General features: G+C 45.2%; 1 protein-coding gene across 1 annotated transcript in view; it reads right to left on the minus strand.

The window, feature by feature from the left end:
* sptbn5 (spectrin, beta, non-erythrocytic 5) overlaps positions 1-13,767 on the minus strand; it is a 137,427-nt gene that overhangs the window by 113,231 nt on the left and 10,429 nt on the right. Inside the window, exons 8-13 of the mRNA XM_035994943.1 lie at positions 11,321-11,541; positions 7,922-8,060; positions 5,870-6,004; positions 4,670-4,758; positions 2,838-2,991; positions 475-678 (exon numbers count right to left, since the gene is read on the minus strand). Of these exons, the coding sequence (XP_035850836.1) occupies positions 475-678; positions 2,838-2,991; positions 4,670-4,758; positions 5,870-6,004; positions 7,922-8,060; positions 11,321-11,541 (942 nt within the window). The remainder of the gene's footprint in view (positions 1-474; positions 679-2,837; positions 2,992-4,669; positions 4,759-5,869; positions 6,005-7,921; positions 8,061-11,320; positions 11,542-13,767) is intronic.

Consider the following 13,767-nt stretch of genomic DNA (forward strand, 5'->3'; position numbering starts at 1 on the left):
GAAAGAACTACAACACACCGAACCAACGTTGTGAGGGCAGCGTTCTGCTGGTTCTGTTAAAGAGCAAATACTCTAGAGCTCCGCTTTGTAGACTATGACTCCATACTTTCTCTCTGTAGACTATGGCTCCATACTTTCTCTCTGTAGACTATGGCTCCATACTTTCTCTCTTTCACCGACAACACTAACGTGACATATGGATCTCAATCACACTGTGTTGCCAGAACCCGCCCTGCTCTGCTTCTGATAGGCTTGTAACGTTAGTTAGAGCTGCGTTCCTCTCATATGATTGGTAGGTGAAATCAATTGACTCGAAAATATTAAACCGCATGCAAGATCCCAACTTTTTTTACTTATTTTTTTCCTCATGGCCGCACGCTGCAGATCCGGCACTGTGCCAGAATACTTTAAGCCCCGAGTCTACATCCTCCCTGTCCACTGTATTAGGTTAGTATATGACGTTTCTTCATCTACCTGTTTGATGGCGGCTGCGGCCTGCAGCCTGTTGCGGTGTAGCGTTGCCTCGTCGGTCAGGTGGCTCCACTGCTTCTTCAGGGTACGGATCCACTTCTGGATGGCTCGCTGATTGGGCTGACTCTGTTTGGACAGCAGGTCCTGACCTCGAACCAGAACCCCCTGGTACAGAGACTCCTGGGCCTGGAGCTCCGCCTCCAACGCCTTACAGGATGTAATCAGATTATATTACAAATACACAAATCAATCCAGAGTGCCAATTAAAATTGGTTAAACCTCAGAAAAAAATTTACAAGTAGAAGAAAATTACAGAGCCCCTAAAGGGACATCAGGAAAAATAATTCTGGTGCAGACAAAAAACCGGTGAGTACTAAAACCTTCTTGTGAGCAGAAGATACTTTCTTGTGAGTACTAAAACTTTCTGGTGAGCACTAAAACTTTCTTGTGAGTACTAAAACTTTCTTGTGAGCACTAAAACTTTCTTGTGAGTACTAAAACTTTCTGGTGAGCACTAAAACTTTCTTGTGAGTACTAAAACTTTCTTGTGAGCACTAAAACTTTCTTGTGAGTACTAAAACTTTCTTGTGAGTACTAAAACTTTCTGGTGAGCACTAAAACTTTCTTGTGAGTACTAACACTTTCTTGTGAGCACTAAAACTTTCTTGTGAGTACTAAAACTTTCTTGTGAGTACTAAAACTTTCTGGTGAGCACTAAAACTTTCTTGTGAGTACTAAAACTTTCTGGTGAGCACTAAAACTTTCTTGTGAGTACTAAAACTTTCTTGTGAGTACTAAAACTTTCTGGTGAGCACTAAAACTTTCTTGTGAGCACTAAAACTTTCTTGTGAGTACTAAAACTTTCTTGTGAGTACTAAAACTTTCTGGTGAGCACTAAAACTTTCTTGTGAGCATTAAAACTTTCTTGTGAGTACTAAAACTTTCTGGTGAGCACTAAAACTTTCTTGTGAGTACTAAAACTTTCTGGTGAGCACTAAAACTTTCTTGTGAGTACTAAAACTTTCTTGTGAGTACTAAAACTTTCTTGTGAGTACTAAAACTTTCTGGTGAGCACTAAAACTTTCTTGTGAGCACTAAAACTTTCTAGTGAGTACTAAAACTTTCTTGTGAGCATGAGATACTTTCTGGTGAGTACTAAAACTTTCTAGTGAGTACTAAAACTTTCTTGTGAGCATGAAATACTTTCTGGTGAGTACTAAAACTTTCTAGTGAGCATGACAAACCAATATGAGTAGCAGCCAAAATGGCTGCCAAGGAGGAAGTTTACATCTTCCTGTAAACTCAACGAAATGTACCCGATAGTGTCATTCACAAACTCAATGATACGGTAACTGTTAACTGATTTCCTGCTGTTTATGTGAAATACTAACTTTAGGCACATAACATAAGCAGTACTTTGATAGCATAATTTTGCTAGCCTTAGATTGGTTTCTCATAAGCATGAGAGAAAAATCTCCCTTTAGGTGCTCCATATAAAATCAGTAAATGCCAAGTTCTCTAAAAATCTCTCGTATGTATGTTTGCACTTCAGAATTAAATTGTGTTCTTGGTAGTTCACCCAAAACTGAGGCTCTCGAAAAAGTTTTCTATCGAATGCTGTTAAGGAGAGCGGAGCGCCAAAGAAAAGACGGTAAAAAAGGTTATTAAACGTCTGAAAAACCTTCTGATAATGCAGCATCCTGTGCAGCATTTTCAAAGTGTCTCGCATCCATTTGTGGGCTCATGGAAAGCCAAACAACAATTTTCACTAAACTATTGCTAAACACAAGATTTTCTGAATTTTCACCCAGTTTTTATGGACGTATTTATACCGTTTACGGTCTTTCTTGTGTGAACAAATGAGCTTCTTTGTTATTGGAAGTTATTTGAAAAAACAATCCCCAATGTTCCTTTAGGTCAGGGGTGTCAAACTTATGTTTAGTTTATTGACATCCTTTCATTTCATCAAAAAAGTCAAACATCTTTTACTGTATTATTGCATGTCTCATATACCCTTTTCGTTTACAGCTTAGTCAACATAATGCCCCCAAAAAGTAACTTAGTGATCAAATAACAAAGTGAAAACATTGGAAAAAATTTTTGAAAATTTGCGCCAAAACAAAAATCGCAAAAACTTCAAAAAAGGCATCAAAACATTGAAAAAGCGAGCCAAAATCTGCGAAAGGGCAGGATTGGCCCCTGGGCCTCGAGTTTGACACATGCTTTAGGTGCTCCGTAAAAATATTATGAATGCCAAGTTCTCTAAAATCTCTCCTATGTATGTTTGCACTTGAATTTGCACTGAATTTATTGTGTTGTAGTTGACCTGATGTGTTATGCTGAGAAACTGTGGATGTGGACAGAACCTTGTGCTTGTGTTGGGCCAGCTGGATGTGGTTCAGGTCTCTTCCGAGTCCGGCCGTCTGCAGCCTCAACCAGCGCTCATACAGCCAGGCCTCCGCCTCTTCACAGTCATAGAAGAACTCAAACAGCCTCAGCTGAGCCTCCAACTGTCTCCTCCTGACAGGTGGGGAGGAAGGAAGGAGGAGGAAGCCAGATGTGAGAAAGAAACACAAGGAGTGGAAGAAACAAGAGAGGAGACGACACAAGAGAGAAAGAAATTAGACAAGAAATAAACGGGAGGAGAGAAAATGGCAGAGAGACGGAAACAAGAGATGAGGAATAAGATGAGAAGAAAGACAAGAGGGTAGGAAAGGAGACATGGAAGAGGAGAGGAAGAGAGGAGATGAGGGAAGAAAAGAGGAAACAAGACGAGAGGAAACAAGACGAGAGGAAACGAGGCGAGAGGAAACGAGGCGAGAGGAAACGAGGCGAGAGGAAACGAGGCGAGAGGAAACGAGGCGAGAGGAAACCAGACGAGAGGAAACGAGGCGAGAGGAAACGAGGCGAGAGGAAACCAGACGAGAGGAAACGAGGCGAGAGGAAACGAGACCAGAGGAAACGAGACGAGAGGAAACGAGACGAGAGGAAACGAGACCAGAGGAAACGAGACCAGAGGAAACGAGACCAGAGGAAACGAGACCAGAGGAAACGAGGCGAGAGGAAACCAGACCAGAGGAAACCAGACCAGAGGAAACCAGACCAGAGGAAACCAGACCAGAGGAAATGAGACCAGAGGAAACAAGGCGAGAGGAAACGAGGCGAGAGGAAACGAGACCAGAGGAAACGAGGGGAGAGGAAACGAGACCAGAGGAAATGAGACCAGAGGAAACGAGACCAGAGGAAATGAGACCAGAGGAAACGAGACCAGAGGAAACGAGGGGAGAGGAAACGAGACCAGAGGAAACGAGGCGAGAGGAAACGAGACCAGAGGAAACGAGGGGAGAGGAAACGAGACCAGAGGAAACGAGGCGAGAGGAAACCAGACCAGAGGAAATGAGACCAGAGGAAACGAGACCAGAGGAAACAAGGCCAGAGGAAACCAGACCAGAGGAAACAAGGCGAGAGGAAACCAGACCAGAGGAAACGAGACCAGAGGAAACGAGGGGAGAGGAAACGAGACCAGAGGAAACAAGGCGAGAGGAAACGAGACCAGAGGAAACCAGACCAGAGGAAACCAGACCAGAGGAAACAAGGCGAGAGGAAACCAGACCAGAGGAAACGAGACCAGAGGAAACGAGACCAGAGGAAACGAGGCGAGAGGAAACCAGACCAGAGGAAACGAGACCAGAGGAAACAAGGCGAGAGGAAACCAGACCAGAGGAAACAAGGCGAGAGGAAACCAGACCAGAGGAAACGAGACCAGAGGAAACGAGGGGAGAGGAAACGAGACCAGAGGAAACAAGGCGAGAGGAAACGAGACCAGAGGAAACCAGACCAGAGGAAACCAGACCAGAGGAAACAAGGCGAGAGGAAACCAGACCAGAGGAAACCAGACCAGAGGAAACGAGGCGAGAGGAAACCAGATGAGAGGAAATGAGACGAGAGGAAACGAGGCGAGAGGAAACGAGACCAGAGGAAACGAGACCAGAGGAAACCAGACTAGAGGAAACCAGACCAGAGGAAACGACGCGAGAGGAAACGAGGCGAGAGGAAACCAGACCAGAGGAAACCAGACCAGAGGAAACCAGACCAGAGGAAACGAGGCGAAAGACAGATGAAGGTGTAAAGGAGTGATATATCTTCATATCTGTTGTTTAATAAATCAGAATCAATAAAAGTGAAAAGTGAGGAAAACCTGTTGCTGCTGAGAGACACCAGAGATTTATACTGCGTGTCGAGAGCTCTCACTCTGCTCTGAATCTGCTGACCGTCTCTCACTTTCACCTGACGGAAGAGAAAGAAACGTTAGTGGACAAATCAAAGAGTACCTCCTGCTCCTAAACCTTTATCTTTACCTAAGAGAAGAGACGCGTATGATGGGTCAGCCCAGTCTCACGGCAGTTCGTGAAATGTTCACGTAATTTAATCTACTGCCGTGAGACTGGGCTGGATGGGTTTATAGTGTTGTCATTTTTACATATGTTTATAATTTTGTCATATGGTCTTGAATATATTTAGTCACTGTGTCATCTTTCTCATCATCCAATACTCAATTTCACTCCCTAAGGCACATGTGTCAAACTCAAGGCCCGGGGGCCAAATCCGGCCCCTTACCAATTATGATCCGGCCCGCATTTCAATTTAGGTTCACAGCAAATTTTGGTCCGACTAGTTGTGCACCACGCCAAAAAAAAACAGGAATTTCATGCTGTAATTAACACGTAACACTGCTGTGCAGAATTTTTTCTGCCTGTGAAAAATTTAAAATAATAATAATAATATTTTATTAAAAATAAAAATATTAAAAAATTCAATGAATTCAATTCAACTGAGAGAAAATGTTTGTTTTTCATGACTTGCTAAATTCTACGATGGCTAAGAGACTTTTTTTCTGACTTTTTTAGGGTTTTTTGTCGACCAAACTGTATGGGAGAAAGCCATATGAGACGTGCAATAACACAAAGTTAATTGACTTTTTTTGTTAAATAAAAGCATGTGAATAAACTGAACATGTCTGGCCCTTATTGTGATCGTCATTTCCAGTGTGGCCCCTAGTGAAATTGAGTTTGACGCCCCTGCCCTAAGGAGTAAATTTCATCAGCGTATGTGAGCCAATAAGCACGCAGTATGCTTCTGCCAGAATCTAATAATGTCTGTGATTGGCTGTCTAACGTTACACATCATAGAAACACGCAGAGAAAACGGGGCTCATGTAGTAGGCGCTGTAATGTTGTAATTTATTTTCTTTTTTTTAGGTATCAAAGTCTATATAGAATATTTTTGTATGATACCCAGCCCTAGTGATGGGGGGGGGGGATATGTTCATGTTGCAAATTGTATGTTTTGTGTGTGGTGTTAAAATTAATTTAAAAATATAAAATATAAAATATCGCACTTTCAGCGCCGTGCTGCTGATGGCGGTGATGGTTTCACCGTGAGCGGAGATTTGGGCTTCCAGTAGATCTTGCTTCTGAAGGAGAGACTCCACCTCCGCCAGCTGTTTCCCCAGTTCAGAGGAACTGGCCTGGGACTGGGAGACAGAGAGGGGGAGGGAGGGAGGGATGGGAGACAGAGAGAGGGGGAGGGAGGGAGGGATGGGAGACAGAGAGAGAGAGGTAGAGATGGAGAGAGGGAGACAGAGAGAGGGGGGAGGGATGGATGGGAGACAGAGAGGGGGAGAGATGGAGGGAGGGATGGGAGACAGAGAGAGGGGGAGGGACGGAGGGATGGGAGACAGAGAGGGGGAGGGAGAGAGGGATGGGAGACAGAGAGAGGGAGAGATGGAGGGATGGGAGACAGAGAGAGAGAGGTAGAGATGGAGGGAGGGAGACAGAGAGAGGGGGGGAGAGATGGAGGGATGGATGGGAGACAGAGAGAGGGAGGGAGAGATGGAGGGAGGGATGGGAGACAGAGAGGGGGAGAGATGGAGGGATGGGAGACAGAGAGAGGGGGGGAGAGATGGAGGGATGGATGGGAGACAGAGAGAGGGAGGGAGAGATGGAGGGAGGGATGGGAGACAGAGAGAGGGAGAGATGGAGGGATGGGGGGATGGGAGACAGAGAGAGATGGGGGATGGGAGACAGAGAGAGATGGAGGGATGGGAGACAGAGAAAGGGAGAGATGGAGGGATGGGAGACAGAGAGGGAGAGATAGAGGGATGGGAGACAGAGAGAGAGGGAGAGATGGAGGGAGGGAGGGATGGGAGACAGAGAGAGAGGGGGAGGGAGGGAGGGATGGGAGACAGAGAGAGAGAGGTAGAGATGGAGGGAGGGAGACAGAGAGAGGGGGGAGGGATGGAGGGATGGGAGACAGAGAGGGGGAGGGAGAGAGAGATGGGAGACAGAGAGAGAGAGGTAGAGATGGAGGGAGGGAGACAGAGAGAGGGGGGAGGGATGGAGGGATGGATGGATGGGAGACAGAGAGGGGGAGAGATGGAGGGAGGGATGGGAGACAGAGAGAGGGGGAGGGAGGGATGGGAGACAGAGAAGGGGAGGGAGAGAGGGATGGGAGACAGAGAGAGGGAGAGATGGAGGGATGGGAGACAGAGAGAGAGAGGTAGAGATGGAGGGAGGGAGACAGAGAGAGGGGGGGAGAGATGGAGGGATGGATGGGAGACAGAGAGAGGGAGGGAGAGATGGAGGGAGGGATGGGAGACAGAGAGGGGGAGAGATGGAGGGATGGGAGACAGAGAGAGGGATGGGAGACAGAGAGGGGGAGAGATGGAGGGAGGGATGGGAGACAGAGAGAGGGAGAGATGGAGGGATGGGGGGATGGGAGACAGAGAGAGACGGAGGGATGGGGGGATGGGGGGATGGGAGACAGAGAGGGGGAGAGATGGAGGGATGGGAGACAGAGAGAGGGAGAGATGGAGGGATGGGGGGATGGGAGACAGAGAGGGGGAGAGATGGAGGGATGGGGGGATGGGAGACAGAGAGAGATAGAGGGATGGGAGACAGAGAGGGAGAGATAGAGGGATGGGAGACAGAGAGAGAGGGAGAGATGGAGGGAGGGAGACAGAGAGAGGGAGAGATGGAGGGATGGGGGGATGGGAGACAGAGAGGGATGGAGGGATGGGGGGATGGGAGACAGAGAGGGGGAGAGATGGAGGGATGGGAGACAGAGAGAGGGAGAGATGGAGGGATGGGGGGATGGGAGACAGAGAGAGATGGAGGGATGGGGGGATGGGAGACAGAGAGAGATGGAGGGATGGGAGACAGAGAGGGAGAGATAGAGGGATGGGAGACAGAGAGAGAGGGAGAGATGGAGGGAGGGAGAGAGAGAGGGGGAGACATTACATTACTGTCTTACAGTCTTGCTTAACACTGGACCAATTTCAAAGACTGCAGTTCCCATCAGTCACTAAGACACATAAACATGGGAACATAGGGTCCAGGTTGGAGTCGATCTTTTCATAATTACTGACAATTATTAGTTTCTGTAAACTCACCTGTAGTTCTTTCAGTTCCTGGGAGACGAGCTCGATGTCTCGGAGGACGCTGAGATTTTCAACTACATTACCCAGCAGCCCCCTCTGCTCTTGGAGCTGCTGCAGTAGGTCCTTCCATCGATGGCTAATGTTCTCCTCTCTTACAAACACATAACACACACAAATAAATAAATATACATGCTCGGTAAATGCACATAAAACCAACATGACGTGGGGCTAACAAAAAAATTACTTCCGGTCGATTTGAATTGTGGAGATATGCGAAATCAGCAAACTTGTTCATTTCTGTTGTCCTTTTCAGCCTTAACTGTAACTTTTAAATAAAGTAGGGCTGTCAAAATAATGCAGATTAATCCATTCCATATTGACCTTTGCCCCGGTGCCGTTCTAGCCACCATTCGACTGTAAAATGAAGGAGGGAGACGAGAATGCGCTGCCTGGATCATTAATTGGAACATTTACTTATAAAAACTCTTCTTCCTGAATAGGGTTGGGTACCGAAATCCGGTGCTAATACGGCACCGGTGCCTTAACGACCGGTATCTACCTAACCGAATAGCAACGCGGATTTTGGCGCCTCATTTCGGTGCCACTGATATGTCTGCGCTTCTCTCTGATGCTCTGAAAACGGACGTTACAGGCAACAGAAACATCGCTGCACGTGATGCTAGTTAACACTATACTCGACAGCAGCTAACGTTAGCCTACCGCTAGCTAGTAGCTGGATTAAACCATAGACTGTATAGAAGAATGGACCACCAGATCCCGTGTCTCTGGACGGAGACCAGTGAAGGATATTAGAAGATCTTTCCCGGTGATGGCTGAGCGTTACTGAGCAGCCTCCAACTGAGCTTGAAGACGTAGATGTGACGTGAGCAACCTGTCTGAAAGTTGGAAGTCTTCTGGTAGCTGTGCCAAGAGAAATCTCAATCATTCCCAATCTAGCAGAGACGGAGAGCGTAGGTATATGTAAGGAGATAACATAGACACAGGCTAATTATTGATCACTAAAATGATAGTTAACATTAGTAATTAAACTTAAACAGCTAATGGAAGTCCAAACTGCCTGAGAGCTTCTCCTGTACTATACGGTAATTCCTCTACTATGAGACAGTAAGTCTCGTGGTTATGACCCAATCGTTAGCCTATTTTTATAAAAACGTCTGCTACGGAGCCATAACGTGAGGTACAAGGTAATGGAGCCTTTTATACATTGTCGTGTTTCTTTAGAAATAAACAATGGACAAATAGAGTCTTTAAACTCTTCAGATGTAAAGTTATTCTCTGTCAAAGTGACGTCAAAATGAATGGCAGTCAATGGGATGCTAACGGGAGGTGATGGCTTGGTAGCATCAACATGGCGCCATAGGAGGTTCGCGGTCTGAGGAGAGGCTGACCCCCTTGGATTAAACACGGTTACAATGCTGACAGCTGACACTAAACGGTGTAAAGTGTGACTGTATTTCACTGTAGAGGATTCAACACCGGGATGTAACAATCTGCAGCTGCCGTGCATTCAAAGTTATTGTTAAAGGTCCTTTTCCCATCTGGTGGTTGTTTTTCTCATTCAACAGCAATTTACTAGTGAAATAAGTTTTTTTAAGTTAAGTTAAGTTTTTCATTATTATTACATCATTTAATTTTGACCACATGGCCTTAGCAATGAATAAACCGTTCTTTAATGTTGCCGACTGTTGTTTAGTACCCTTCTTTTTTTCTTCTTTTTTTTAACTTTCTTAAAAAGTATCGGCAAAAATTATGTATGCGATTAATTTAGATTAATTAATCACAGAGTATGTAATTAATTAGATAAATTTTTTTAATCGATTGACAGCCCTAATATAAAGTTAAACACAAAGGTCCAACCTATCCTCGTTAAAAAATTCCGTCTTTAATTCTCAAAATATTTCAACTTTTTAAAATGTTTTTGTGACTTTTTCCTCCCCCGTAATATTCCAACTATTTTTTCTAAAATCTTCCCAACTTTTATTCTCTAAATGTTCAAACCACTTTCTCGTAATATTCCGATTTTTTTGCTTACATTTTTCGATCTATCTGTGGTCTCTGCTGTGGTTATTTTCTGTGCCGTGTTGCTTTGCTGCGTCTAGGTCCTGACACACCAACCTGGCGAGGTCGGTGACTCGAGTCTGTTCGGTGTTTTCCGTGCCGTTGTCCAACGGCCTTCATTTTGGCAAATTTGAGTTGTTGAATCAAGGGGCAGGCAGCCGGACTCAATGACCAATCTGATTGGTGGAGTGCTAACCCTTGACTAGCGAATCAGTGCACTTATGTTACAACACTTGACGAGCGGGATGGGCCTGACGAACGCCTCTCAAAATCTGACCAAAATCTTTCAAATTGACCTTTGCCGATCAATGAACAGATAGATTCAGCAACTGCACGGCCTATTTCTCGCTTAAAATGTTTTGGTGAACTATTTTCGTAAAATCCGAGATCGTATTCCGAACGGGCGCCATTATTGTTCGGATTTGAAATCCGGGAGAAGCCAGACCCATGTGACGTGTTCGTCATTTCTGGTTTTCATTTTTTGGGCGACAATACAGATTAGCGCCACCTGTTGTTGTGGAGACATATTACGTCTCGCGCACGCGCAGAACGTACGCTCAAGTCGGCGTGTCTTCGGTGTGTTCTGAGGCACTTTTTGCACCGACGGGAGCCGACTGATCAGTCCGACTGCCTTTTCTGCCGACGGTCAGCCGTCGGGTTGGTGTGTCAGAGCCTCCAAGCTAACGTTAGTTAAAGTGTTGACATGACAGCATCAAACATGCATTTTACAAAAAGGAGATGAAAGTATATCCAGTTGTTCCTCGTCCCCGTTTGCTCAGCGCCAATAAATTGTAGGTACAGGACGCAGGAGGTTTCTACCTGGAAGTTTTTGGAAACAGACATTGGGATTGGGTCTATAGTAAACAGGGCATAATATGTCATTGTGTACTGCATAGGTTATGTGGAAATGTCTAATTTGTGAAATATGTAGGCTATTTGGGTTGTGCATTATGTCATTTGTGCAATTCGTAGGCTATTGGGGTTGTGTAATATGTTAGTTGTGCTATACGTAGGCTATTGGCATTATGTAATTTGTGCAATTTGTAGGGTTGTGCGTTATGTCAGTGCATTGTGTCATTTTGTGCAATACGTACAGGGTTGTTCAATTAAAAACTGAAGGGAGGAGTCAATGTGCTTACTATATAGGTACCTGTCTAATGTATATGAGAGCTTATTTTGTGTTGCATGAGAGTATGTGTTGAGAGATACTTATTTTCTCTATTTTGTGTTATCTTTGTAAAGCTGCGGAATGGACAGAGTCCAAAACTAATTTCCCTTTCGGGGACAATGAAGTATATCTTATCTTATCTAAGGAGAATGTCTTCCTCTGACCTCCGGATTATCTGCTCCTTGCTGTGGTAGTTTCCTCTCTCTATGGTCTTGGCCATGTCTCTCAGGGCGGCGAAGCGCGGCTCTCTGGCCAGCGCGTCGGTGGCCAGCGCCTCCAGACGCCGGCCGGCTGCCTGAGCCTCCTCCAGGGTGGAGAGACCGCGGATGTCCTGCCTCCGGATAAGACGCAGCGTGTCCTCCAGATACCCCTCCCTGAGTGCTGCCTGAGACACCAAAACAAACTCATGTCAGGCCAAAAAGAAAAGAATTTAAGCTGAAAAGTGTGCTTCATTTCTTTGCAACTGAAGCTCCCTCACAGTCACAAACGTGGAAAGACACAAAGGATCTAAGAGAAAGAAAATCCTAATAGTGTAGAAGCAAATTATGTTAAAAGCAAATCACACAGCAATATATTTGAGTGGCTATATGTTTATTTTTGAAGAAGATTTTAAATTACATTGTAACAATTTAACAACTCGCCCTTATGAAATCCAGTCGCGGCACGGCTGTCTTGCAACGCAATAGACAGACGGTGGCTGAATGCCCCGACACTTAAATTCAACTAAAATGTAACGGTGACCAATCAGTGTTGGACCTCCAGTCTGTTGAGATGATCTCCAAACGCAGCGCAGTCACACCATAAAACGCTAAGACACGTTGAGAAAAAAGATCCGTATTTTGCTGTAATCCAATGACATGAAAAAAAGTAATCCACAGCGATCAGTAGATCCACAGAAAGGGTCACGGTGTATCCAGCAAGGCCGATACGAGCGTCACATTCACCAGCCAGCTCCAGACAGGTGAACGAGGCCTCTCCACTTCGCCGTTTAAACAAAGTGGAATAAATGTATAAAAGTCCAAATCTACACAAAACCCGCAATCAATTAGTAAGCTGACATCACATTTATATGCATGCCATTTAGGAAACCTTTATTGCAACGTTGGCACGGTAAGATGTCCAGACTAGTGCAACAGTAACTTTCATTTTTTGCGTCCTGCATATGCGTCGACAAAGGTCTCAGGTGAGAGCCAGAGCCCTGAAAAAATATTTTTTTTACTAAAGCAGTAGGCCTATATGAAATCAGATGTATAACCTACCACCATTTAGTTGTTTTGTGTTATTTAAAATATTTATAAAATATCTGGTCATGCCATTAAACAATGCAATTACCCGCTTCAGCCGCCAGGGGGGGCAGTGCTCCCCCTGCCCCACCCCCCCCCCCCCGCAAACTCTGTGTATGATGTTGAGTATTAATTTTCCTCTTAAGTTGCCTTTTAAACAATCTGACTTTTCAATTGCATGTTGTATTTAACCGGTATATTCCTCACTTGTTGCTTCATAAACTGAATAATACCACTCTTAAGGCAACCAGACGGCCGACCTTTGGCAGAAAAGGCAGTCGGACTGATCAGTCTCCCCGAGTTGGTCAAAAAAGAAGCACACAGAAGAGGCGAGACGTAATACGTCTCCATAGCAGCAGGCGGCGCTAATCTGTATTGTCGCCCAAAAAATTAAAACCGGCAGCTGCTAGGACAAACGCGTCATGTGGGTCTGGCTTCTACCAAAGAATTTCTAATAAGGGAAGAAGTTCCACTCTCTCGTTACTTCCGGCTTCTGAACTGGTTGCAGTTCCACCAGAGTTCCATATAGGGGGCGCTCACAGGCCAGTGCAGAATGAATGGGACTCTATGGAGCTATACCCCTCAAAATCCACTTTTCTCAGGATATAATTTTTTGTCTAGTAATTTGAATGTTGCATTTGAAAGGGGAGGCTAAGAAAATACACACTGCTGGGTGTTAGATTTTTTTAAAGTGGCTTTTCTGTTCTAAAAAGCCTTTTAAAATGTCAATGACGTCATACACATATACGACCAGAGATTCTGCTTTACGGCGAGCTCTGAGTCGCTTCCTTTTTTCTCTCGAGGCATCGACAACACAGCTGACAGGTTAGACTCTCCCTGTTAATACACAGCTGACAGGTTAGACTCTCCCTGTTAATACACAGCTGACAGGTTAGACTCTCCCTGTTAATACACAGCTGACAGGTTAGACTCTCCCTGTTAATACACATGCTAGAAAGAGGTTTGCTAATGTTTTAAAGACCACGCCGAAATATTCACTCTGGCATTCTGGTTCTGCTTCGGATGCCGTCAAGCGGTATCTCCGATCGTAATCAGTCCTTCACTGACCAATCAGCATTCATTAGCAGAATGCTAGCGTGTTATGGGCAACAACGACTCAACCTGTAACAAATCGAAAGGGCGTAAGTACTCGTTCATTCAACTTTTGACCTATAATCCATGTTGAACTTGCAAAAACTACAATCAAATCTGAGATTTCTCATCGACAATCAGGCAAAAGAGACAAATTTAGCCGTCTAGCTCCATAGAGTCCCATTCATTTTGCACTGGACCGTGATCACCCCCAGTGGAACTCTGGTGGAACTGCA

Source organism: Sander lucioperca, chromosome 18, assembly GCF_008315115.2.
Source record: "Sander lucioperca isolate FBNREF2018 chromosome 18, SLUC_FBN_1.2, whole genome shotgun sequence".
In the NCBI taxonomy this organism is placed as follows: domain Eukaryota; kingdom Metazoa; phylum Chordata; class Actinopteri; order Perciformes; family Percidae; genus Sander; species Sander lucioperca.